This window comes from Antechinus flavipes, chromosome 6, assembly GCF_016432865.1.
Source record: "Antechinus flavipes isolate AdamAnt ecotype Samford, QLD, Australia chromosome 6, AdamAnt_v2, whole genome shotgun sequence".
Classification (NCBI taxonomy): domain Eukaryota; kingdom Metazoa; phylum Chordata; class Mammalia; order Dasyuromorphia; family Dasyuridae; genus Antechinus; species Antechinus flavipes.
Window position 1 is genome coordinate 28,619,083 of NC_067403.1, and position 27,345 is coordinate 28,646,427.

General features: G+C 36.7%; 1 protein-coding gene across 1 annotated transcript in view; it reads right to left on the bottom strand.

Annotated features, from left to right (window-relative positions):
* Positions 1 to 690: 690 nt before the first annotated feature.
* SMIM14 (small integral membrane protein 14) overlaps positions 691 to 27,345 on the bottom strand; it is a 65,588-nt gene continuing 38,933 nt past the window's right edge. The window contains exons 3-5 of the mRNA XM_051965643.1: positions 21,426 to 21,474; positions 4,513 to 4,661; positions 691 to 3,744 (exon numbers count right to left, since the gene is read on the bottom strand). Of these exons, the coding sequence (XP_051821603.1) occupies positions 3,712 to 3,744; positions 4,513 to 4,661; positions 21,426 to 21,474 (231 nt within the window). The 3' untranslated portion in view covers positions 691 to 3,711. The remainder of the gene's footprint in view (positions 3,745 to 4,512; positions 4,662 to 21,425; positions 21,475 to 27,345) is intronic.

Below are 27,345 nucleotides of genomic sequence, written 5' to 3' on the forward strand. Positions count from 1 at the left end.
ATGATACATCCTTAATCTGGTTTTAAACTAAACAGTTTTGTGAAGCTCTTAAGTTGTCACAGAGGTGATATTAACAGGTGTGATTTACAGATGTGAAAATTTTTGACACCTGTCACAGAAACCTGAGAATTCCAAGAAAATATATCCATAGTAGTTTCTTTTCAAAATAATGGATTTCTACTGAAATAAGTTATTTTCCAACTGCTTGTTGAGATGAAAAAATTCTTAAGATCAAAATCTCAATTTGTAGAATTCATTTACATTATAGAATTCCTGTTTATCCGTTAAGCAAGTCTTAGGATGTCATGATGACCTTTTTTCCCCCTTAGCTTCTCAGTAAAAAATTTAAATCTCTTCCTGAAAAAAGGAGCTAACCCATATTCTGTCTTTTGTTTATTGCTAAAACACACATATATTGAAAGAAACTTTTTTTGGGGAGGCGCATGTAAGTCGATTTTTGCTTGTTCCATAGTAAAGGTTAGGGATAATTAAAAGAAATAATCTCAATCCAAAGTCCTAGGCTGAGGTCTTTGCAGGAATAAAATAGATAAAAACACTGTCTCATTCTTAAATACTCTGATTTCAGTTAGCAAGAGGTGAGTAGAATTTACAATTAGCATCTGTGATGCTGATTTTTAACAAATTAAAACGAACAACTATCACCACAAAAGCCAATCAGAAACAAGAGGGTTACTAATGTTGTCTATTTATTCATTAATAAAAAGTGCATAGTACAAGCCCTTTACCCCAATCCAAGTACTCAATAAAAGATTAACAGGAAACCCTGGATGGCACAGACATGATTTGTTTGGCATAATTTAGACATTTTAAACCAGCGATTAACATTTAGTACATCACATGACAACTTTTCCTTTATTTTTTTTGTTTTTTAAACAAAGTGATCTTCAGACATAGTAACAAACACACATAATTCTTCATTTAAGAATATAATATATTAAGAGACTAAACCTACTACTGCAATAACAAAGATTTAATCCATTAACTGTAAACTCTCTCTTCATTACTTTTTCAGGTTGCTGGAATTCCAGCCTTAAGAGAATTCAGCTGGCAATGTTTTTAAAACAAATCTGATTAATGAAAGACTTTCGATATTTAATATCTTCCAAGGTTCCTTCTAAAATGTGAGCTATATAAATTCCATATAAACACGATGGTACACTCTCAATTCACAAATCACAAAAGACACTAAAAGCAACCTTGTGATAGACTGTCTCTGACAGTTTTTTCAGAGAATTTTTGCAAGTTTAAAAATGTGACTTGCTGAACATGGGATCATGGCCTGGAACATCATAAAACTTTTGACTACAAAACAATTCCAACTTAGTTTTTCCCATATGTAAAGCCAAAAGCATTGTTTTGAGTAAATAAAACTAATTATGTGGTGATGAACAAAATGACCTCTCAACAACACACTATATGCAGTGTTTAAGTGCCACTGGTGATTTTAAAAGATGTGGCTCTAAGCTTTTTTCCCCCAGAATATTCAAAAAATAAAAGGACTGTAGTGATGGTCTTGAGAGCTAATGCTTATAAGGCAAATGACTTGCTAGTTTGTTCAACAAAAAGGCCTCAATCATGCAGAAGCATTAAGGGTTACATTTGTTGCGTTGTTTCAGAATAGTTTGTATCCCTCACCCTGACAGGGGTACGAAGAATCTTAGAAGCAACATAATTAGTGTCAGTACTCTGAAGATAAGAACTGCTGTGGTTATTCTTTAGATAAGCAACCTGAGACAAAGAAAAGGGGGGGGGGGAGCCAAACTTGCTTCGGATCAGGTATCAAATAAACACCAGCAACTGGAAGCAGCCCGAAGGTCTTAGAATAAGACGAGAGCCCTCCTTTCCAGGGCCCAGGCTGACACTGGATAATGGTATCTGACAGTGGCAGGCCTCCTGGCGCTTTGAGGGGGGAGCAGATGAGGGGCACCAGGTCCCCACTGTTCATCTCAACTGCTACTGCCCCAGCTGATTCTCTCTCTAAAAGTTGGGAAAGCAGAGTCTGATTGTCCAGTGGATCACAGCAGAGGGAAACCATTGTTTTGGGGAATTAAAGAGTTCCTGGGATAGAACACCCCTCTATTAGCAGAAGTAATTAAGAGCTGGTTGTATTTCACTAAGTTGGTCAGAAAACTAAGATGTACAAAAAAGAATTCAAGTTAGGAATATCAGACTGTATATTTAAAATTATGACCTTACAGAGTATAGATGGCCTAGAATTCAATCTTAAAAAACAAAAAATACTCCCTTATGTGTCACAGACTATATCAGAGACTATATTACACAGTACAATGATATAGAGAAGTTTATTCAACTTATACAAGTGCAAGATCTATACAACGAGAGGCTATGCTGATACTGCATTTATGATGAAAAAAGTCTTATATTGGATAGAAGTGTACATTCCAGGTTCCCATAAGTTGTTCTCATTTACTGAGAAAAATTCGATAACCAAGGCAGCCATGTACACATATTCTTTATATTATTCTCCCTCATTTTCCAAACTGACCAAGAAAAACATAAAACTCTTTATTTTTCTGTACATTTCAAAACTGCTCTTAAATTAATATCCACAAAGCATTCCTCTCATTAGCTAAAATAGGACTCACAATTAGGGGAGAAAACAAGCATCTCTCATTCTTCTCCATCTACCATATCACCTTGGAATCAACAAAGAATTCATAAAGGTTTGTTAAAAGGTTAGAATGGCAACAAAGTCAAAATAATTTTCAAAGAGGAAAGAGAATTAGCAAGTAAAACCATATTTGAAAATGCTCACAGAAAGGAAAAGCAGTAATCCAAGTTTTAGTTCTAAAAACTCGGAGCCAACAACTCAAAAGAGTATTTTCAATTTTAATAGGTTCTCATCATAAACAATAAATTATAGTTTTAAGTTAAAATGTCATAGGTTACTCCTAGCATAGCTAGGAACGTTTCATTTTTTGTTTTTTATAAATCTTTTAAGTCTAGTGCTCAGTGGCTTACAAATATTTTATATAATGGACAGTTAAATATGCAATTTATCAATTACATTTATTGAACTTTTTAATGTAAAATAATTTCATGGAAGGTAATAAAAGCTTAGTAAACAACCATAAAATTTCTTCTTTCTTTTTCCAAGCAGTTCTAATAGGCTTCTGCTACTGATGGTAAAAATTCCATGAGGTTAAAAAGTCTGAAGGATAGGGAGAAGACCACCATCCACAGAGAGAGTCACTCTCAGATTGAATATAAATACAATGTGGTTCTAATTTTCCCAGCTGAGTTCAAATAACTTCAAAAGTATACTTTATGCAAAAAAAATTCACTCTTACAAAACTATCAAAACCATTTCATCAGTTTAAATGCAGAGATTGCAATTCTCCTTCAATTAGGCCAGAAATTATCACACACACACAAAAATCATAACCATTACAAAGAGAATAAGTGGAATGTTTAAGGTCTAGAAACCCCAGAATCCCATGTGACTCCTTTAAGGAAAAAAAAAGCATAAACTCTAAATAGGAATGATGGCAACATGGGAAGCAAAAAATTAGATCACAGTAAAATTTCTAGTAGCTCATGAAAACAATACCATCCTATGCTGTAAATGCAAAGGGAAAAATAGTACTAATTGGGTTAAGAGTACTCTGGTCGCTTTCTTTCATTTGGTCGTGCAAGGTGTTAGCTGTTTCGTTTTCTATCATAGAAAGTCTAGTCCACAGGAGGAGCTGGTGGGTCTTGTCCCTGGCAAAAAACAAAAACAAAAACAAAAACAAAAAAACAATAAATAATGAAATGAACTTTTTCAGAAATTACAGGTTGGACAATTCTAACACAATAGGGAGAACTGAAAAGGAAAAAAAAAAAACAATTTCCATTGGACTTTTCCTATGGTTTTTACAAATAAAGACGACTATGGTTTTAAGGTGATTACTTTCAGTAACAACTTAGCAGCGTCCATAAACATTCCCAAATAAAAGGCAGTTTCGTAACTTTTCTTTCTTAATGTTAATAATACTAGACAGGGAAATATAGTCAGTCATACTGACCATTAAATATCACATGTGAAGGGAGGAGGGCTAGGAAAGCCAGGAAGTGCAAGACTGTTATGCAAAATTTAAAAATCTGCTAGGGGAAATAAGTTATTTGAACAAAATGGAAAAAGTTAAATTGAGTTTGAATATTGAGTCTAATAATGACACTTTCTACAATCCTGGGAAAATGGCAGCTTTGAAGCTTTCTATTTCTGCTGCTGAGTCTGCAAATAAAAATGGAGATGGTCTTTTAAATGGGCACCCTGGCAAAGTCAGCATGCTTAATGCTTGTAAGACAAATGGAAATTACAACATTAATAAAAGAAACGATCACATAAATGTTAAATCTCATTTTTATTCATTTTACTTAGATATTTTATAGTTCTCCTTCCCATCTCTCCCTCAACCACCACCAACTATCCACCACACCCAGCAACAACACATAAACAAATCAGGTTTCCTAATCAACAACACTTACATTATGTGGACTGGTTGGTTTTCCAGATATGATGGATCCTCTCAGATTAAAAGGTCTCATTAGGAACAAGATCATTGCAATGGCCACCCAGAACATTATTATCATGGTAACACTGAGGCCAGGGTCAATAGAAGAATTAGGTCCTGGTACTAAAAACAAACAAAAAAGTTTATTTGAAAAAGAATAATATTTTTGATATAATATTTGTATTTTTGCAAATATAAATAATATACTAGCAGAATTCTACTCCAGTTTTAAAAAATCAAAATGCATATAGAAAATAATTATGGAACAAGGACTAATGATGGGAAAAAATTGATCTTTCCACAATAGAAATTTTTTACCTAATTCAAAGATCTGTGAAAAATTTATGCAATTAACTAAAATGAACAGGATACTATGTTCAAAAATGGAAATATTTAAAATTGAGTTTTAAAATCTAAATTTAAAAGTACATTATGTGTCAAAAGCCCTAGAGAAAAGCTAACAAAATGCAAGTCTTTTAGTTGACTGAAGAGGTGTTGTTTGGTTTTGCTAAACTGATTCTCACCCTCCCCACCACTTTCTTTTTAAAATCTTTATCAAAAAGGAAGAAGGTAGTTCAATCTGTGAATGGAACTGATTTGTTTTTTGTTGAATTCAGAAGTTTTTTAAATAAAGAATTTATTTAAAAAACAAACCCAATCAAACAAAATAGAAGAAAATTCTGAAGATCAATGGTATGAAGGAGAGACTGAGGGCTCTTCAAAATGAAAATTCTCTGCCATCTATCTTAAGGTCTATTGTCCTTTATCTCTTTTCTCTTTCAGTCAAATTCCTAGAAAAACTGTCTTTACTCCCTGTTCTCTTTTCTCATCTTCCATTCACTTTTTCTCCGCCCTTCCTCTAATAGTATTTTATTTTTCCAGTTACAAGTAAAGACAGTTTTCAACATTCACTTTTATAAGATTTTGATTTCTATTTTTTTACCTTCTCCCCTTTCTTTCCCTTCTTCTCAAAATGGCAAGCAACCTGATATGTTTTACTTGTGTATTCATATTAAACACATTGTGAAGGAAGAATCTCTGACCTCCCTGAGGAGTCAGGGATGGCATGATCACCTGTGTTCTAAAACAAAAGAAAGCGGGAGATGTAATGGGCTGAGGCTTGAGTTGATGCACTGAGGTCCCAAGCAAATGAGGCTAAATAGTAATTGGACCATACTCTATTACTATATAAGCTTGGAGAAAGAATGGCCCCCACCCACTCTTGTGCAAGTCCTGATGTGTTGTATAGGAAATGACGATTCTGGTGGGTGGAGGCAGGGGAGTGGAAAAGGAAGGGGAAGGAGAGACCACTTGCATTGCCCTTGCGACTGCTTTTCAGCTCAGATCCCCCTCTGTTAGCTGGCTTCCTGTCGCAGCTGCCCATATTGTTATCGCAATCTTTCTTGCCTATATTGCTATCACAATCCTTATTCACCTCTTCACTTCAATAAAGATTGAAGATTTTCCCCTTAACCTGAATTCCTGACTCCGGCTGATTTTAAATACACGGTCATTACAAGATCAGAACAAAATGGAAAAACTACAAGAAAAAACAAGAAAAAATTGAAAATGGTATATTTCAATCTGTCTCATTCACTTTTTAACTCTACCTAGCAATTTTATTTTTTCACTTTAAGCTAGTTCCTTGATTTGGAAGGGCTAAAGGGAAACAGCCACAATGATGAACTGGAATTATATATTGGTACAATTATCCTAGAAAATAATTATGTGGAAATGATTTCGAGTACCCTTTGACTCAGCAATACCCCTATTAGGTTTATACTTCAAGGACATTTATAAAAATATTTATAGCAGCTTTTTGTAGGAAAAAAATTAGACATTAAGAGAATATCCATCAACTGGGGAATGATTGAACAATCATGTTATAAAAATATAATATTCTACTATGTCATTAGAAATGTTGAAATGGATGGATTCAGAGAAATCTTACATGAACTGATGAATACTTCAGTAAAGAAAAGTATAAAAACAATATATAACAGTAAAACTGTAAATACAAATAATTTTGAAAGACAAGATCTCTGATCAATGCGATGACCAAATTGGGAGAACTGATTTATGACAACTAGCTCCTGATTAGAGAAGAGATAGTTGCAAAAGGCAAAATAAAACAACATTTTTGGACATGGTCAATGTGAAAATTTGCTTTGCCTGATTGTAGTATGTTTGCTTTTTTTTTTTTTAAAGGGGAGAAGTTTCTTTAAAATCTGGGGAAAGAAGAGAAAACATTTGCTTAATTGAAAAATAAAGTAAAAAAATAGGAAACAAACTGTCAGTCAATAAGTATTTATTAAGCTCCTACTCTGTGCCAGGATAATGCTTTTTTGTTTCTAGTCCTGCAGGCAGTACTGCCTCTTGATAGCTCTAGCCCTTTATCCAAGATTCCTTGCTGCTTCTCCAGCACTTGGAACAGTGTTCTGCAGGCACAGAAGAAATGCTGGGGAATCCAAGTTAAGTCCTAACAGGCCATGTGATGGCTGGTGAGAAGCCCCAGCTTCCCACATCCGACGTGCTAACAGTCCATTTGGCTCGGCCGTCTCTGTGTCTGACGAGATGGAGAGAGATGCGAATGTTCCTCATTTCAGAGGAAGCCTCCCTAATCTGAATCATTCCTTGGAAGTCTGTCTTTCATGTGACGAAGATTTTGGAATGCTAGTGATTCAGTTTTGATCTCACATTTTATGACTTCATTTTTATTACTGGAAAAAAGCAGCTTTGTTATGATGTCCCCTTTTAATAACAGCATTCTAACCCCCCTCATATTTAAAGGTTCTCATCCTAAAATATCCAGAAGTACTCATATTATCATTTTAAAATTTTTTAATAGCTTTTTATTTTCAAAATATATGCAAAGAATTTTCAATACTGACCCTTGCAAAACCTTGTGTTCCAAATTTTTTTTCTCCCTCCCTTCCCCCCATCTTCCTTCCCTAGACAGCAAGTAGTCCAATATAGGTTAAACATGTGTAATTCTACCCTTTGATCCAGCAGTGTTGCTACTGGGCTTATATCCCAAAGAGATATTAAAGGAGGGAAAGGGACCTGTTGTGCAAAAATGTTTGTGACAGCCCTTTTCATAGTGGCTAGAAACTGGAAATTGAAGGGATGCCCATCAATTGGAGAATGGCTGAATAAATTGTGGTATGTGAATTTTATGGAATATTATTGTTCTGTAAGAAATGACCAGCAGGATGAATACAGAAAAGCCTGTAGAGACCTACATGAACCAGGAGAGCATTATACACTTCAACAACAATACTACATGGTGATCAATTCTGATGGACGTGGCTCTCTTCAACAATGAGAGGATCCAAATCAGTTCCAATTGATCTGTAATGAACAGAACCAGCTACACCCAGAGAAAGAACACTGAGAAATGAGTGTGGACCACAACATAGCATTTCCACTCTTTCTGTTATTGTTTGCTTTCACTTTTGGTTTTTTTCTCAGGCTATTTTTACCTTCTTTCTAAATCCGATATGTATTTAACTTATACTTTGACATATTTAATATGTATGGGACTACCTGCCATCTAGGGGAAGGGGTGGAAGGAAGGAGGGGAAAGGTTGGAACAGAAGTGTTTGCAAGGGTCAATGTTGAAAAATTACCCATGCATATGTTTTGTATATAAAAAGCTATAATAAAAAAATTTCTCACCCTTCCCCCATAGCTAATTCTAGCCAATAGTTTTCAAATGGGTCACAGGGATGAAAATGTGACTTTTTATTGTCAAACGGGATAGGACCTTGTTTCAATCTATGAACCCTAAATAGTCATGTGTATTCGATTGAGAAGATAGCTTTAAAGTCATTAAGGATTTCTTTTTGCCAAAAGAAAAAAAAAATGTGCAATTCTTCTACACATATTTCCACATTTATCGTGCTGCACAAGGAAAATTAGATCTAAAAGGGAAAAAATGGTACTCATTATTTTAATAGCCTCTAGTTTATTATGTTTGTCCTTCAGCCTCTGTCTCCTCATTCTTCTTTTTTTTTCTTTTTGCATGGGTAATTTTTCAGCATTGACAATTGCAAAACCTTTTGTTCCAACTTTCCCCCTTCTTTCCCCCACCCCCTCCCCCAGATGGCAGGTTGACCAATACATGTTAAATATGTTAAAGTATAAATCAAATACAATATATGTATACATATCCAAACAGTTATTTTGCTGCACAAAAAGAATCGGACTTTGAAATAGTGTACAATTAGTCTGTGAAGGAAATCAAAAATGCAGGCAGACAAAAATAGAGGGATTGGGAATTCTATGTAATGGTTCATAGTCATCTCCCAGAGTTCTTTCACTGGGTGTAGCTGGTTCAATTCATTACTGCTCTATCGGAACTGATTTGGTTCATTTCATTGCTGAAGATGGCCACGTCCATCGGAATTGATCATCATATAGTATTGTTGTTGGAGTATATAATGATCTTCTGGTCCTTATCCCCTCATTCTTACATATGTTTCCCTAGGATCACCTCAATTTTCCTCCTTCTCCAAAAGGCTATGTTCCCTCTTGCTATTTTTTCTCAGCCATCCATCTCTCTTGTATGTCTAATTTCGCTTTCTGCATTGCCTTGTCTTCTTCCTATAAAGATTCTCAGTAGTTCTTATTACCTTAAAAAACCCCAACTAATAAATAATAACCCCCCCCCAAAAAAAGACCTTTCCTTATTCTAATACTTAAGCTATTGAAGTGCTCTTCTTTCAAACAGAATAGAAGAGTCATCCAGGGTTGAGCAAAGGTAAGAAGAAGTACAAAGGTAGGCGACAATATAAATATACAGATTTAACTGATTAACCCTACAGCCCAAACTATGTAGTTGAAAAGTGAAGCTACAGCAGGAGTGATTTAAAAAAAGGAGGCGATCACAGAAATGAGGGGGAAGAGGGTTTCCAGCATCAGCAAGCTCAGGGAGATGGAACCAGCCCCCAAACTCTCCAGATTAGCAGCTAATAGTGGGCACCATCCCAAGATCCGAGTCCTATGTTCAGTAAAATTTGGTGACATTAAGTTGGAGACCAATTCCAATCACTGGGCCTGGGCAAAAGAGGGCAAATGCAGGATTCTAATATAGGACCTGTGAGGAACAGACCCTTTTCTCTCCTTCCCCCTCACTCCATGGAAGTCAGTGCCAGACCAAATGGTACCAACAACAACTCAGAGGTTCTGCTAGTAATTGAAGTAGCTTTGAAAATACTGTAATAAGGTTTCACTGCCTGATGAAAAGCTCTGTGAAAAGTGGACAGCACTTTGGAAGAAATTAAGATTTAGCTCAACATTTTATAACAAGGTGAGTTCTCAACAGAGAAGTGACCTAGATATAAAAAGATCACATCATAAACATACTAAAGAAACATAGAAAAAATGACCCATCATGTCTACATTTAGAAAAAAAAACAAAGCAAACTAACATATAATGTTTTTAACATACTAAAATTTGGGCTGAATAGTAACCTACCATTTGCTTCTTACCACTGCCCTAAAATGGAAGGAAAGAAAGGAAAGGAAATAAGCCTTTTTCATTCCCCTGCTTTGTACCTAGCACTATGTAGCACAATGCTAAGTACTTTTCAAATGCTATCTCATTTTCAAAACAACCCTAGGAGGGTCAGTATTATTATCATCCCTATTTTACAGTTGAGGAAACTGAGGCAGACAGGTTAAATGACCTTAGATGCTAGTAAATGCCTGAGGTCACAGCTGGATTCAGGGATTTCTGACTCCAAGCTCCATCTGCTGCATCACCCAAATGTCTCTAATGGAGTATTCCAACTTAAAGATAACCAAGAAAATTAGCATTTTTGGTCATTAAAAGCAAAAAAAAAACTTCAATGATAAAAGCTCAAATGAGATGGATATTACACAGATGGCGTCACTCTGATTGCCTACCTGCTCACTCTAAGATGCTGTTGATTCCATGGAATTTCTTCCAGTCTAAGAAATGAAGTTAAGGTTATGTTTTATGTGCCCAACACAGTGCTCTACACTGTGGTAGGATACATAAGAATCGGGAGTTTCCTGTCGTCAAGGAACTAAATGACAAAACTCACATGTGAGACGCTAACAAACAATAAATAAATGCTGGGCTGCTGGAGGAGAGATTCAAATTCAGGGGTTCTTAACCTGGGTTCATAAAGTTAGGGAAAGATTTCAAGAGATCCATGAATTTCCATAGGAAGACATTACATTTTTATTTTCACTAATCTCTAATTGAAATTAAGCCTAATTAGTTAAAAACTTGATTCTGAGAAAGAGTCCATGGCATAAAAACATTAAGAATCCCTGTTGGTGGAATTGTGAACGAATCCAATCATTCTGGAGAGCAATCTGGAATTATGCCCAAAAAGTTATCAAATTGTGCATACCCTTTGATCCAGCAGTGTTTCTATTGGGCTTATACCCCAAAGAGATACTAAAGAAGGGAAAGGGACCTGTATGTGCCAAAATGTTTGTGGCAGCCCTGTTTGTAGTGGCTAGAAGCTGGAAATTGAATGGATGCCCATCCATTGGAGAATGGCTGGGTAAATTGTGGTATATGAATGTTATGGAATATTATTGTTCTGTAAGGAACGACCAGCAGGATGAATCCAGAGAGGACTGGCGAGACTTACATGAACTGATGCTAAGTGAAATGAGCAGAACCAGGAGATCATTATACACTTCGACAACGATATTGTATGAGGATGTATTCTGATGGAAGTGGATCTCTTTGACAAAGAGACCTAACTGAGTTTCAATGGATAAATGATGGACAGAAGCAGCTACACCCAAAGAAAGAACACTGGGAAAATGAATGTGAACTATCTGCATCTTTGTTTTTCTTCCCGGGTTATTTTTACCTTCTGAATCCAATTCTCCCTATGCAACAAGAGAACTGTTTGGTTCTGCAAACATATATTGTATCTAGGATATACTGCAACATATCTAACATATATAGGATTGCTTGCCATCTAGGGGAGGGGATGGAGGGAGAGAGGGGAAAAATCGGAACAGAAATGAGTGCAAAGGATAATGTTGTAAAAAAATTACCCTGGCATGGATTCTGTCAATATAAAGTTATTATTAAATAAAATAAAATAAAATATTAAAAAAAAAACATTAAGAATCCCTGATGAGGTAATCTAAAGAACTCAGGGGGAAGATCATGGTAGGCCAATGAATAAGGAAAGACTTGGTCTAAAAGATCTAGTGCATGAGTGAGTTCTGCTTCTAAAAACCAAAGGTGCCTGGCTCTACAATTAATGTCTGTAAGATTGGATATAACCTTTAAGGTCCGTTGAAAAGACCTACAGATATAATCAATGTTATATGTAAATATTCTTAGGATTATGAATAAAATGATCGATGACTGTCAAAGAGGAGAAATGATGGGCATTCCCTCAGTTTTGAGTGAGCAAAAGAAAAATATGACCAGTCTTCCACCAAGCCAATAAATATCCATTTAAAAGCCAACTACACAATAACCACATTTTTGTGACTATTTGTTTAAATGCATTTTAAGTACTAAATGTATTTAAATGTTCAAATTTAATCAAAAGAATAATTGTTATAAAAGGAAAGTTTTCTAGAAATTTGTTTTGTGGAGAACATATATTAACCTGATGGTTTTTTTCCCCCATTACAAGTGTGTTCTCCAATTTACTAAGATTTAATCAATTTAATTGGGATTTTTGGAGTAAAATCTATGTGCAACTTAATATTAGTCTTTTTGCTTCCCAGCAGTGCCCAATATTTGACAAAAAAAAAAAAGTAATTTTGTGGAGTTTTTTTTTTTTTTTTAAATAAGGCTGTATTAACATTCTTAGTATGAATGACTTATTTATAGCTTTTTATTTACTAGTTATATGCATGGGTAATTTTTCAGCATTGACAGTTGCAAAACCTTTTTTTTATTCCAATTTTTCCCCTCCTTCCCCCACATGGCAGGTAGACCAATACATGTTAAATATGTTGAAGTATAAATTAAATACAATATAAGTATACATGTCCATACAATTATTTTGCTGCACAAAAAGAATCGGACTTTGAAATAGTGTACAATTAGCCTGTGAAGGAAATCAAAAATGCAGGCGGACAAAAATAGATTAGGAATGCTATGTAGTGGTTCATAGTCATCTCCCAGAGTTTTTTTGCTGTGTGTAGCTGGTTCTATTAATTCTTGAACAAATGGAATGATTTGGTTCATCTTCATTGCTGGAGATGGCCACATCCATCAGAATTGATCATCATATAGTATTGTTGTTGAAGTATATAATGATCTCCTGGTCCTGCTCATTTCACTCAGCATCAATAGTATTGATGAGGTCTAGATCAGTGTGAATGACTTTTTAAAAAGGCTAGTTACACAATGGATTGTGTTGGAGTGCAGAGAGGCTTTAACCTCTTCTCAGATCTTCCTCTCCCTGTGACCCTGGACAAGTCTCTTTCTAAACCTCAATGTCAAGTGTAGTGGAGATGAGCCATTGGGAACATCACAGTAGAAAATAGGCATAAAACACTTTACAAGCCTGAAAGGTCCTCAATAATCTGAGCTGTCAAGATTCTCTAAGCCAGACACTAAAGAGTTAATGGAGACTAGTCTAAGCCCCAGAGGGATTCACAGTCAGGAATAATGGCTGTAAGGGTGGAATACCTCCATGAGGGAGGGCTCTTCCTGACTATGTTTCTGGAGTAGATTGGGAAGGAGTGCTGGAGGACAATCGGTTTCACAAGGATGGCTAGAATGGACCGACAAAGTTTCTAGAGGCTGTCCTAGTCCCTAAGGTAATCATGCCCAGACAAGATGGGGAGTGGGTGTAATGCCCAGAGCAGGAGCAAACAGGGAGGTCAGAGGTCCAAGCAGAGGCCCTTAAGAAGCCTGGGCATCAGAAAAATGGGGGAGCACAATGGCAACAATGGAAAGAAACCATAGTTCCTCCACAGCTTACTAGAAGCCCCAGGACATGCACTCTTTACATATTAAACTTGGGGTGAGGACTTTGCAGAGGGGCTACAAGCCCAATAGGGAAGTATCAACATAAGGCTGAGATTGTATCAATAATGCTGAGGGCCAAGTCCTGCAATTAAGCAAGGGAAAAAGGAAATGCAGGAAAACCTGTCCAGAAGGCCGTGTCTTACAGGATTGAATGCAGAGATCTCATGGAGACTGGGAAAAGGCCGTAACTTTGGGCAAAATGAAAACTGTCACCAGTATAACAGCCCCCAGACTGGGGCAAATCCGTGCGGCTCCAGAAGCGGCCAGCTCCCATCCCAAGGAAACCTTCTGAGGTGCGGGGAAGGGGGTGGGGAGCCTTTCCTGTGCATGGTCCTTCCACACCGGGACTTGTGACTAGACATATCCTTCCCATTTCCGATGTTCATTTCCCTAACTCCCTAGCAGCCAGAACCAGGGACTTCCTCCTCAAGTTCAGCTGCATCCCCCAAGAGAGCAGAGGCTAAGAAGGCTGGCGTCGGTCGGCCATGCTGTGCCGGCCCTGCTCTCTACCCTGGGCCTGTGGACCAGGAGAAGCCATGGCCAAACAAAGATGGAGTCAGACGCCAAAATGAGTTCTGAGAAGACAGCCAGCCAGGCTGCAGTGCCAAGGGACCTCATGGGAGGTAGGCTGGGCCTGGGGCTGGGGACACCAGCGATGTCAAAGCAAATCAGCCCTCCCCCATCTGCCTCAGTCTCCTTTTCTGCCAAATGAGCTACAGAAGGAAATTACAAACCACTCCAATCTCTTTGCCACAGGAATCTCAGATGGGGTCATGGAAGATTTGGACACGAGTGAAGTGACAGAACAACAATGTTATGTAATTTAGATTAAGAGACTTTTCATTTAAAACAATGGGGATTTACTTGGTTCCCAGGTGTGGCTGGCTCAAAAGATCACAAAATACCACAAATGTATTAAAAAAAATCCCATACTAGGCACTCAAGATTATTTTTCAACTGGTGTAACTAGTTTGAACATTAACCCCTAAAACAACCAAGATATCTATGAGAGCATGCTCATAATTCCCATAGGGCAAGACTGATGATAAATAAATTATTCTCAGACCATCACTTGGCTTTTTTCTTTTAAGTTATTTTACTTTTATATTCGGGTCCAAATTCTTTTTCTCCCTTCCACCTCCCCTCCCCCACATGCTGAGAAAGCAAGAAATATTAAACCCATTCTACATATGAAGTCATGCAAAAATTCCTATTCATGTTGCTCCCATCCACCCCCATCCCTGCCAAAAAATAATAATAATAATAAATAAAGCTTCGTTTGCACCCAGAGTTCATCAGTTCTTTCTCTCAAAGTGGATAAACTTTTTCATCATGAATCCCTTCCCTTGAAATTGTCATGGATCACAGAATCAATCAGAGTGGCTTAGTCTTTAACAGTTAAACATCACTGCAAAACAGATGTTACAATGGACAGTAACACATCTGCTCACTTCACTTTGCATTAATTTTCCCAGGATTTTTTTTTTAACGGCATTCATTTCTTTTTCTAATTTAATGTTCATGTTATTGTCCCCAATTACATGTAAACAAAAACTTTTTTAAATAGTAGCTTTTTATTTTCAAAATACATGCAAAAATAATTTTCAACATTCACCCTTGCAAAACCTTGTGTTCCAAATTTTCCTCCTTCTCTTTCCCTACCCTTTCCCCTAGACAGCAATAATCCAATATGTTAAACATAGTCTGTTCTTCTATACATATTTCTACATTTATCACGCTGCACAAGAAAAATCAGATCAAAGCAGGGGAGGGAAATGATAAAAAAAAAAAAAAAAAAACCCCAAGTAAACAACAATGAAAAAAAGGTGAAAACATTATTCTTTGATCCATATTCAGTCTCCACAGTTCTCTTTCTTAATACAGAGACTCTCCAAAAGAGTCAAGTCCAACAGATACATTGTTGATGAAACTGTGAACGGATCCAGCCATTCTGGAGAGCAATTTGGAGCTATGCTCAAAAAGTTATCAAATTGGGCATACCCTTTGACCCAGTGCTACTACTGGGCTCATATCCCAAAGAGATCTTAAAGAAAGGAAAGGGACCTGTATGTGCAAGAATGTTTGTGGCAGCCCTCTTTGTAGTGGCCAGAAACTGGAAACTGAGTGGATGCCCATAAGTGGGGAATGGCTAAATAAGCTATGGTATAATGAAGGTTATAGAATATTATTGTTCTGTAAGGAATGACCAGCAGGATAATGTCAGAGAGGCCTGGGGAGACCAACATGAACTGATGCTGAGTGAAATGAGCAGAATCAGGAGATCATTGTATACAGCGGCAACAACAAGACTATACGATGATCAATTCTGATGGACATGGCTCTCTTCACCAATGAGATGATTCAGACCAGCTCCAGATCATGTGATAAAGAGAGCCATCTGCACTTAGAGAGAGGACTATGAGAACTGAGTGTGGACCACAACATGGCATTCTCACTCTTTTTGTTGTTTTTTTCTTGCATTTTGCTTTCTTTCCCAATTTTTTTTCCCTTCTTGATCCTATTTATCTTGTGCAGCAAGATATCTGTATAAATATGTATACATATATTAGATTTAACACATATTTTAACATATTTAACATGTATTGGACTACCTACTATCTGGGGGAGAGGGTAGGGGGAAGAAGGAGATAATTTGAAACAGAAGGCTTTGCAAGGGTCAATGTTGAAAAATTAACCATTCTTGTGTTTTGTAAATAAAAAGCTTTAATAAAATTTTTTTTAAAAAGTCAAGTCTATCATAGTTAATCATGTAATCTTGTTTGAACAAAAACTTTTAACATTCTTTTTAAAAGTTCTAAGTTCCATATTTTCCCTTTCCTTTCCCTCCTCCCTTCTTGAGAAGGCAAGCAATTTGTTGGTTAGAAACATGTGCTCTCATGAAAAAATTTGCCATGTTAGAAAATAAACCACAGATCAAAAAACCCCAAGTCCTAAGAAGAATAAAAGCAAATAAAAAAAGTATGGTTTAGTCTGCATACAGACTCTATTACTTCTTCCTCTGGAAGTGGACAGCATTTTCATCTTAAGTCTTTTGAAACTGTCTTGGATCACTATTGCTGAGAACATCTAAGTTAACATAATTCAATACTACTATTACTGTGTATAATATTCTCCGAGTTCTGCTTACTTCATTTGCAGCAATTCCCATAAATTTCTGCAGGTCTTTCCATAAGCATCCTGCTTGTCATTTCAATAGCACAATAGTATTCCACCACAATCATATACCACAATTTGTTCAGTAATTTTCCTCTTGATGGGCATCTCTGAATTTCCAACTCTTATTCACCACAGAAAGGGCAGCTACAAATATTTTTGTACACAAAGGCTCTTTTCCTTTTTTTAAAATTTTTTTAAAAGATCTCTTTGAGTACAGTCCTAGGAGTAACATGGCTGGATCAATGGGTAGACATGGTTTTACAACCTTTTGGGCAAAAGTCCAGATTGTAATCCCGAACAGTTAGATCAGTTCACAATTCTGCCTTAGTATGCTATTTTTCCACATTCCCTCTAGCAAGTTAATTTTCCTTTTCTATCACCTGATAGAATTGATAGGTGCAAAGTTGTTTTAATTTGTAATTCTCTAATCAACAGAGACTTAAAACATTTTTCATGTAACTACAGATAGCTTTGATTTCTTCTGAAAACTGCTTGTTCATATTTGACAGTCCCTTGGGGAATGGTTCTAATTTTTACAAATTTGGCTCAGTACCTTATATATTTGAGAAATTAAGCCTTTATCAGAGAAACTTGCTGTAAAACTTTCCCCCAGTTTTCTAAATGCCTTATAATTTTTTACAAAACCTTTTTCATTTAACATAATTTTAAAAATCATCCATTTTATCTCTCATGATCCTCTATCTATTTGGTCATGAACTCTTCCCTTATCTATAAATCTGTCAGATAATTTCTCCCCATATTTCCCTAATTTGCTACTTTCCTAAATAGACTGTGTAAAATATACTACTATCTAATTGAAATTATAACTTGAGGTTCTTATGATAGCATTTGGCATAAGTGAATTTATTCTGGTCTCATCTGAAGTGAAACATTATTTGTTGTTATACTATATTAAGAAACTTGTTAGCTGTGTGGTTTTAAACCAAGTTACCTCAGTTATTAATATTAATCTGATAATCTAACATTAATCTGACAATTTATTGTCTTAGAGATATCATTTAAAATGTGAACTTTTTTTTAGTTCTTTTGGATTATGCATATAACTGTTAATTGACTGATATGAAAAAAATAACAATCAATAGTAGATTAGTAACTGAGTTAGTGTCAATATTTTAAGATTTCAGGATCTAGCTCCAAGCTTAAGGGTTAACACATAATTATCTGACTTCAATTAATAACTGGAAATTGCAGAGGAAAAGATTTTTAGAAATCAGTGTGTATTCAGCACTACTCTAAAAGTAAAGTTACATTATCTGGTTAATCGTGTCCACCCACCTTTCAGGATAAATCTGGAGGACTGCCTTATTAAATCTAATACTGGATAAATATTGAGTAAGATAAAAATATAGGTTATTGTGGTTTGTGATTACCATACAAAATCTGTTCAATTATTTAATTATTAAAGTAACTCTGAAAGCTCAGTTTTTTTTGGTGAAACTGAGCACTAAATCAAATTCCTTGGGTCTGTTGGGCAGCCCAAAATCCTTTAAGCTAACCTATTTATCTACAGCAGGCCTGCTTTTAAACTGTTCTGTAAAATTTTCTATGTATTTCCTAATATATACACAAAACTTGAAATTTCCAGGAAGATGGGAATGGGGAACTGGTAAATCTCAAAAGATAAGAGGCAGGGAATTCTAGCTCCCTTAAAGAAACAGAAAAGGAAATTAAAGCTAAAACTGTCACCATGTGTCTTTAAAAAAAAAAAAAAAAAGAGAAGGAATATAGATTTTTATGGATGATGATCTTTTTCTTTTAAAATGTACTAGGTCCTACAAGTTAAAATGTGACCATTAGAGATTATAAATCTGGAATTGATTTAAGCCAAAATCTGGTCCTGAAGGAATTAAGAACAAAGTCTGAGAAGAATGGCGGCTTGTGGGTTTATCTTGTAAATGCCATCAAAAGATATCCACTTTTGCTAGGACTTATTCATTTGAACAAAGCTAGAAGTTGGAAATGAAAACATATGTTACTTGATATGCCTTATTTTAAAAATGATCATTTAATGTAGCTATGTATCTCACCCCAGAACCTTTTGTTATAACTGGTTAATCTGGCAACTTTTAAATGAATTCATTCTTGTAATAGAATCCATCTCTCTAAAAGTTTCTGTTATTAATTCTGTAAAGAAGTCTCTGTTGGAATTCATGGGAGAGCTGCTGAAATATATAGGAACCACCTGACAATAACTACTGGAGATCCAACCTAGAATGGATCTTCTCTTAGGAGAGGATGATACAAGGAGACTGAGAGGCAGATGCTGCTCTCTGACTTCTCTGACTGAGAGGCCATTGCATTGTCTGACCTCTCTCTTCCTTCTGCCTCCAATTTATCTCATTCCCAGTCCGAAGCACCTGTGTTAGCAAAGGCTGCCTTGCAACTCCTTCAGATGTTATGATCCACAGCTGTGGAGGCTCTCAGAGAACTGACCTGTCCCTTAACAAGTCTTCTTGATTAATGGGGAAATGAATAAAAATTTGGTTGTAATGTTCTTTTTGCATCTGAACTCTGTGTGTGTATGTTTATCTCAATATGACAACTCGCCAATCTAAAATTGAAAGCTCTCTGGTGTAAAAGGTTTCAAATTCAATTTTCTATAAGAATAAGGTTTAAGTTAATTGTCATCCCCTGACCTGGATATTAGCAAATTTAATTGTAATTAGTAAATTTAAATTTATTTAAAATCAAATTTGTAGGAAATTTTTAGCAGAAGCAATTTCTGCAAGTGACCTGAGCTAGAGAAGAACTGTTCTCCTTTTTGTAGAGGCAAAGAACTGGAAATTGAATAGATGTCCATCAGGTGGGGAGTGGCTGAACAAGTTATGGTATATGAATGTTATGGAATATTACTGTTCTGTGAGAAATGACCGGCAGGCTTTCAGAGAAGCCTGGAGAGACTTACATGAACTGATGCAAGTGAAGTGAGTAGAACCAGGAGAAGATTATACATGGCAATAACAAGATTATATGATGATCAATTCTGATGGATGAGGCTCCTTCGAACAATAAGGTGATTCAGGCCAGTTTCAATGGTCTTGTGATGAAGAGAGCATCTGTACCCAGAGAGAGGACTAAATGTGGATCACAGAACAGTATTTTCAACTTTTTCTTCTTGTCACTTGTTTTTTTTTTTTCTTTCTCATTTTTTCTCTTTTGATGATTTTTCTTGTGCAGTATAATGAATATGGAAATTGCACATGTTTTATCTTGGGGAGGGTGACTGGGGGAAAGAGGGAGAAAATTTTATAACAAAGTTTTGCAAAAGTGAATGCTGAAAAAGTGTCTTTGCATGAATTTGGAAAAATAAAATGCTATTTAAGAGAGAGAGAAAAACAGAGAGAGAAGAGCTGCTTTGAGACCACCCCAGAACTACGGACTACATCAGATGTTTCCAGAGGAACAGAGGTGGGCACCTATGAAGTACTGTTTTGGGGATCTGGGATTTTCACAAGACAGCTGGGATTTCTGTCTTGTCCAGGGTCACTCTATTACTGCCAAGTGTCTGAGGCTGGATTTGAACTCAGGTTTTTCTCATTTCCAGGGCTGGTGTTCAATCTACTATGCCATCTGGCAGCCTACTTTTTCCCTTTGCACCTTTCACCTGTAAGATCTACTTATCACAGGGGGTTTTCCCCTTTAATTGTATCAGAGCACTATCCACCTTTCCCTTTTCCTCCTCACATTGTCTTCCTTCAGTTGGAAACTTTTTGTCATATCAGTTAGCCATGGGGCAATGTGAGAAGTCATTAATAACCAGTAATCTGGGAAGAGATTCAGAGCTCTCCCCTTCTCAAGTCCTTTATTAATCCAGTTTTTCTTCAGAAAGTCATTACTAATAATGAGATTGCATTAATTCTCCTAGAATTTGTGGCCACTCCCCTGCAGTAGACAAATGCCAATCTCACTTGTAATTCCGTGATGAAGGAAAAGGTTAACTGAAAACATAAATTATCTTGATATGACCTGTGGACTTGTGGTGTTCTGAATTGCAAAGAACACAAACAACCCGGTAAATAAAGTGAGTGACCCAATGGAGCCTTTGTTTAATCTGTGTGTGGTGCCTTCTGCCAAGTCATCCTGAAGACAACGATTCTGTCCTCTCACACAATTCTTCCTATGATAATAATGGTATGAGCATCTCTGCAGACCTGCAGCAATGGGAACTTGATGCATTTTCCATAAAAGGATGGGGTGCTTTTAGAAAAACCCTGTGAACTTTAAATTGTCATGTGACATCCTTTGCTCCTGACAAGCCTGAGAGAGGAAGTCCAATGACTCTTCTCCACCTATCTTAGCATTCTGAGTCCAGTTCTGGCCCCTTTCCATCACACTGCAGCCGCCTCTGAAGTCAGGCCCATTCAGACCCCCCGAAGGGTGATCCATACGTGCCCTCCCTCCGTGGTTCTAATCCTGTGCACACAGAGCACACATTCAGACAAATGCCCCGTCTCCAGATGTAATACAGAAGAAGTTTCTTATGAAGTCCACGTGGGGGAAAAGCAACCATCGACAAAGCAACCATCAGATCAGGCTTTTTCCAGGCTGAGACATCCCAGAATGCCAAGACTACCCCAATCTGGGCTCTTGCTGAGCATCTGACCAGGAGATGTCACCTCATTCTCCTTCATCCCTGCGGCTTTCCCCACTTGTCCCCCCTCTCTTACCCCCCCACCACAAGCATGATTACTCACATTCCTGAAGGCATTCTGTGTCTGTGCAGTAGGACTGGGACTGCCTCAACTGAAACGAACAGAGGAGGAAAGGCAAGTTAGTGGCTAAGTTTAAAAATGGTTTTTAAATGTCTGAATATTCTATGAGGGACAAATGCTTTTTCTACCCAGGCACCGTGGGCTGCATACAATTTCCATTATGGTATTTGTTCAGTCAAACCATTGGGACACCAGTAAGGAATACACTGATCTCTCAGTTCCTACAGGACGTCAGTCCAGGTTTGTTCTTTTATGAGACAAACAGTGCAAGAGTGTGCTTGGTGTGGATGTGGTAAGTCCCAGCATCCCTCCCAGTCTGCTTAGTCCCTCTAAAAAGAAAGGGCTCTACTTGCACTGCCCTCACAGGGGGCTGCCTGGAGTAAAACACTGAATAAACCTGACACATGAATAGAAGTGCAGCACGCTTTACAGTACTCTGCATTCTCCCTTTCCTATCTCAACTCCTTCTCCTCAAATGTCAAAACTCTTTTAAAAACAAAAAGACTCGAAAGAGGTCCCTGGAGAAAGTCTTTCCTGGCCTTTGGCCGTGGAGCTCATCTCCAGAGCCTGTGCCACGCGTTCTGCTTGGTGCGGACCAGGAAGAGGCTAACAAGCTCCTCCCACAGGGCCGGCTGGCCTCAGTTAGCACAAGGGTCCTATTCTGCACCCACGCAGATGGCCTGCCTGATAGACACTGACCACTGGTGGGTGGCCCTTCCTGCCCCCTCAAGGCCCCGGCCAAGAAGTCAGGGAGCCCACGACTGCAGTCGCTGCTCAGTCTTCCTACTTTGTGGAGGAGGGCAAAACCTTGTGACCTTTGAAAGGTCAGAATAGTGAGAGCCAATAGTCTGAGAGCTGAAGTACGTGCCCGGAGTGGCAGGGTATGCCAGGCCCTGGGACATAAACCAGGCCAGTGGGAGCCCAAACAAGGACTCCTCCATCAGTTATGATGCATCTCTAAGGGAACACGGTGGGCTCAGTACTTTGGAGCAAATGTTTTAAATGTAAAACCATTCCTTCTTAGGCACTGAAGTGATAGATGGAGATTAATTATGACTTTCTTGGTTTGGAGAGAAATGCTGTTTGTAACCGCTATTTCTTGCTCTATCTTTCCAGTAAATATGACTTTGTAAAAGTTAATTGATGTTAATTGGCTATTAAGCTAGGATTCTAATTACTGAAAGTTAATATTGAGAAGAACACACTAGAATGGGAACTGGTATTAGAAAAATTATCTCTAACCCCTCAAGGGTACACTTTGAAGCTTGAAAAGCTGTATAGCCAGCCTAACTTGGAACTGGTAAGTGAGCATGTTGGGGGCAGAAGGATATCAAATCTTTATAAAGGCTACATAAAATTTTAAATCAAATGTATAAGAAGAATGATTTCCCAGTAAATAAATGGTTGGAAAAGGCAAGTTTCAAAAGAAAGAAATCGATAAACTATCAACAAACAAAAAAATACTCCAAATCACTAATTAGAGAAATGGTAACTAAAGCAATTTTAAAGTTCTATTTGACATCTACTGGATTAAAGATTTTAAAAGGAAAATAACAACTGCTGCAGAGGCTGTGAGAAACAGGCATAATCAATGTTGGGGGAGCCACGAATTGAACCAACCATTCTGGAAAGCAATTTGGAATTATGCCCTCCCTAACGGTAATAAAACCACCAGAAGTCATTCTGGAGTAGAGGTCTAATACTCCAAAGAGGAAAGAAAGAGGAAAAGAACATGTGCACAAAAATATGTTTCAGCTTTTTTTTATTTTAAAGCTTTTTATTTTCAAAACATATGCCGAGATAGTTTTCAACATTCATACTTGTAAAACCTTGTGTTCCAAATTTTTTTTCTTCTCCCCCACCCTCAGCTTCAGATGGTAAGTGATCCAAAATATGTTAAACATGTGCAATTCTTCTGCACATATTTCCACAATTATCACTTCAGTTCTTTTTTGTAGGAGGAGTGAAGAGTACATGAAGAAGATGCCCATCAACTAGAGAGCAGCTGAACAAATTGCAGTACATGCGTGCAATGAAATACTACTGTGCCATAATCAATGATGACAAGGACTGCTTAAACATTTTTTGAACATGGCCGATGCAAGAATCCTTTTTCCTCCCCTTGGAAAGGAGAGAGAAAATGTGAGAGGAAAAAAAATGTTAATAAGTAAAAAAAATTTAATTAAAAAAAGATGAAGTTAAAAATCCATTTTCTGCAAGAGGCTTTTCCTAATCCCTACAACTGCTAATGCACTCTCTCTCTAACGACCTTGTATTTAACTATTTTGCATGTATCTTCATTTATTAACTTTATGTTAATGCAATATGTTTTTATTCCTACTTGGTTTCTTCTCCATTAAAATGTAAACTTCTTGAATGGAGTGATTATTTCATTTCTCTGTATTATTAATACAATTGCCTAACACTGTGCAGGTCACATACTATGGATGCTTTTAGTAAGTACTTGGTGACAATTGATCTCTGAATTTATGGCTAAAATTTTGTGAGAGAGGAAGTGCAGTGTGATGAAACACTGTAAGTCAGGGTTCAAATCCCATCTCTGACACTAAATAGTTTAAAAGGCAAATCATGGGACTTCTTCAAAAAATAAATTTTTATTCATGTCTTGTTTTTACATCATCTCAATTTCCCCAACATGTCGCTGTTCTAGGTCTAAATTTATCAAGACTAATATACTTATAACATTACATTGTGAGGATCAGTGAAATTAGGTATATAAGGGATTTTATAATTTTTTCACCTTAAACTTTTCCCCCTTAATATTATTTTATTTTTTCCAATTACATGTAAACAGCTTTCAATATTCACTTTTGTAAGATTTTGAATTCCAAAGTTTTCTTGCTCCTCTCCTTCCCTCCCCACTCCTCAAAAGAATGATCAATCTGATAGAAACTATATATGTGCAATCACATTAATTTTATTTCCACATTAGTCATGCTGTGAAAGAAGAATCAGAACAAGAGGAAAAAATCATGAGAAAGAAAAGAATAAGAGAGCAAAAAATATGCTTTGATCTGCGTTCAGAGTCCATCACTTCTTTATCTGGCTAGCATGTTCCTTCCAGAGGACCCGAGTTGCCGAGAAGAGCTGAGTCATTCACAGCTGATCGTTACACAATGTTGCAGATACTCTGTACAATGTTTTCTGGTGCTGCTGATTTCTCTTTCTATCACTTCATACAATTCTTTTTTAAAGGTTTTTCTGAAATTTTCCAGTTTATCATTTCTTATTGCAGAGTAGTATTCCAATACATTCACACACCATAGCTTGCTGTCATTCCCCAACTGATGGGCATCCCCTCAATTTCCAATTCTTGGCCACCATGAAAAAAAAAACAAACTACTACAGATATTTAGACAGTGTGAGTGGATCTTTTCTCCTTTTTTATGATCTCTTTAGGGCACAGATTTAGTGTGGTGTTGCTGGATCAAAGGGTTGGATCAGTTTATAACTCCACCAACAATGCATTAATGTTCCAATACTGCCACATCTTCTCCAACATTTATCATTTTCCTTTTCTGCCATATTCGATAGATGTGAGGTGATACCTCAGAGCTATCTTAATTTGCATTTCTCTAGTCAATAGTGCCTCAGAATATTTTTTTCATGTAACATAGCTTTTTTCACCTGAAAACTGCCTGTTCATATCCTTTGACCATTTCTCAATTGGGGAATGACATATCCTGTGATGACCGTGCTAGCACCCAGGACACCCCAGAATCAGCCGGAGTCAGGATAAGCAACAGTCCTAAGTCTTTATTCTTGGTCTATAGATACAGGATTGAACAGGATGGAAGCAGAATCTCCACAACTGCCTTCTTCTTCATCTACCACAAAGAGAGACTCTGGCTCATCTTACTCCATCCCCTAGTCCCTTCTATAATCCTCTGTATACACCAATCATTGAGCCAGTACCGGATAATGGGAAGGACCATTTTCCAAGCATATGCCCATAGAGTATTGTCCAATCAGTAATTTGCCCTAAGTGCCTGAACCAACCTCAGTGCAACGACTTAAGAGTTTAAGCCCTCAACAATATCCTTATAAATCTGATTCAGTTCTCTACATATTTGAAAAATTAGGCCTTTATCAGAGAGATTTGCTGTAAAAATTGTTTTCCATCTCTATGCTTTTCTTCTAATCTAGGCTGCATTGGCTTTGTGCAAACTTTTTTATATTTAATTTACACTAAATTAAAATTATTCATTCTGTATTTCATAAAGTTTTCTGAAGTTTGGGCATAGATTCTTTCCTTTGCCACAAATTTTGACAAGTAAAGTATCCCATATAATGATCTCCTAATTTGCTTATGGTATCGCCCTTTATGTCTAAATCACATACCCATACTGGGTATCTTGGAATAAAGTATGATATTGTTGGTCTATGCCTAGTTTCTGCCACGCTATTTTCCAGTTTTCCTAAAAATGTTTGTCAAGTAGTGAATTCTTATCCTAGAAGCTGGAGTCATTGGATTTATCAAACAGTAGATTAATAATTTATTTTGGAATAATACTTAACCTTGTGTACCTAACTTACATCTAACTTATTCTACTGATTCACAACTCCATTTCTTAGCCAGTATCAAATAGTTTTAATGATGACATAATCTAATTTTAGATCTGGTATAACAGATCTAAGCCACCTTCCCTTACATTTTTTCCCTCTTTCTTGTTTTTCCAGATGAGTTTTGATGCTATTTTTTCTAGCTCTATAAATACTTTTTGATAGTTTGATTGGTATTGCACTAAATAAGTAAATCAATTTAGATAGATTTGTCATTTTGATTATATTAGCTTGGTATACTATGAGCAACTGATATTTTTCCAATTGTTTAGATCTGACTTTATGTCTGTGAAAAGTGTTTTATAATTGTGTTCATAGAATTTCTGGGTTTGTCTTGGAACCTGGACTCCCAAATACTTTATAATGTCTATAGTTATTTCATTTATTTATTTATTTATTTTTGGCTAGGCAATTTTAATTAAGTGACTTGCCCAAGGTCACAAAGCTAATAAGTGTTCATTGTCTGAGGCCAAATTTGAATAATTCAGATTTTCCTAACTCCAGGCAGGTGCCCTATTCACTGCACGATCTAACTGCACTTCTAAAGTTTTTTAAAAAGGATTTCTATATCTCTTCCTGCTGGATTTTGTTGGTAAAACATAAGAAATATTGGTGAGTTAAATGCCTGGTTTATATCCTGCAAACTTTACTAAAGTTCTTCTTCTTCTTCTTTTTTTTCCTGAGGCAATTGGGATTAAGTAACTTGCCCAGCTTCACACAGCTAGGACACGTTAAGTGTCTGAGACCAGATTTAAACTCAGGTCCTTCCTGACTTCAGAGCTGGTGCTCAAGTTGTTCATTTTTTAAAGTAGTTTTTCAGTTGATAGAATTTCTAAGGGCCTCTAAGTACACAATCATATCATCTGCAAAATGTGATAATTCTGTTGCCTATTCTAATTCCTTTGATTTCTTTTACTTTTCTTATTGCTAAAGTTAACATTTCATACAGTATTGACTAATAGTGGTGATAATGAGCATTCTTGTTTTAACCTTGATCTTATAGGGAATGCTTCTAGCTTATCCCCATTACATAAGATGCTTGCTGCTAGGTGTGGATACCTACCATTTAAAGGAAAACTCCACTTAGTCTTATGCCCTCTAGTGTTTTTAATAGGAATGGGTGATATATTTTATCAAAAGCTTTTTTTTTTTGCTTCGACTGAGAAAAATCATAGGATTTTGTTACTTGTGTTATTGATACAGTCAATTATGCTGACAATTTTCCTAATATTGAACCAGAATTCTTAGTGTAAATCCCACTTGGTCATAACATATTTTCTTGGTGATAAATTGCTATGATCTCTTTCCCAATATTTAT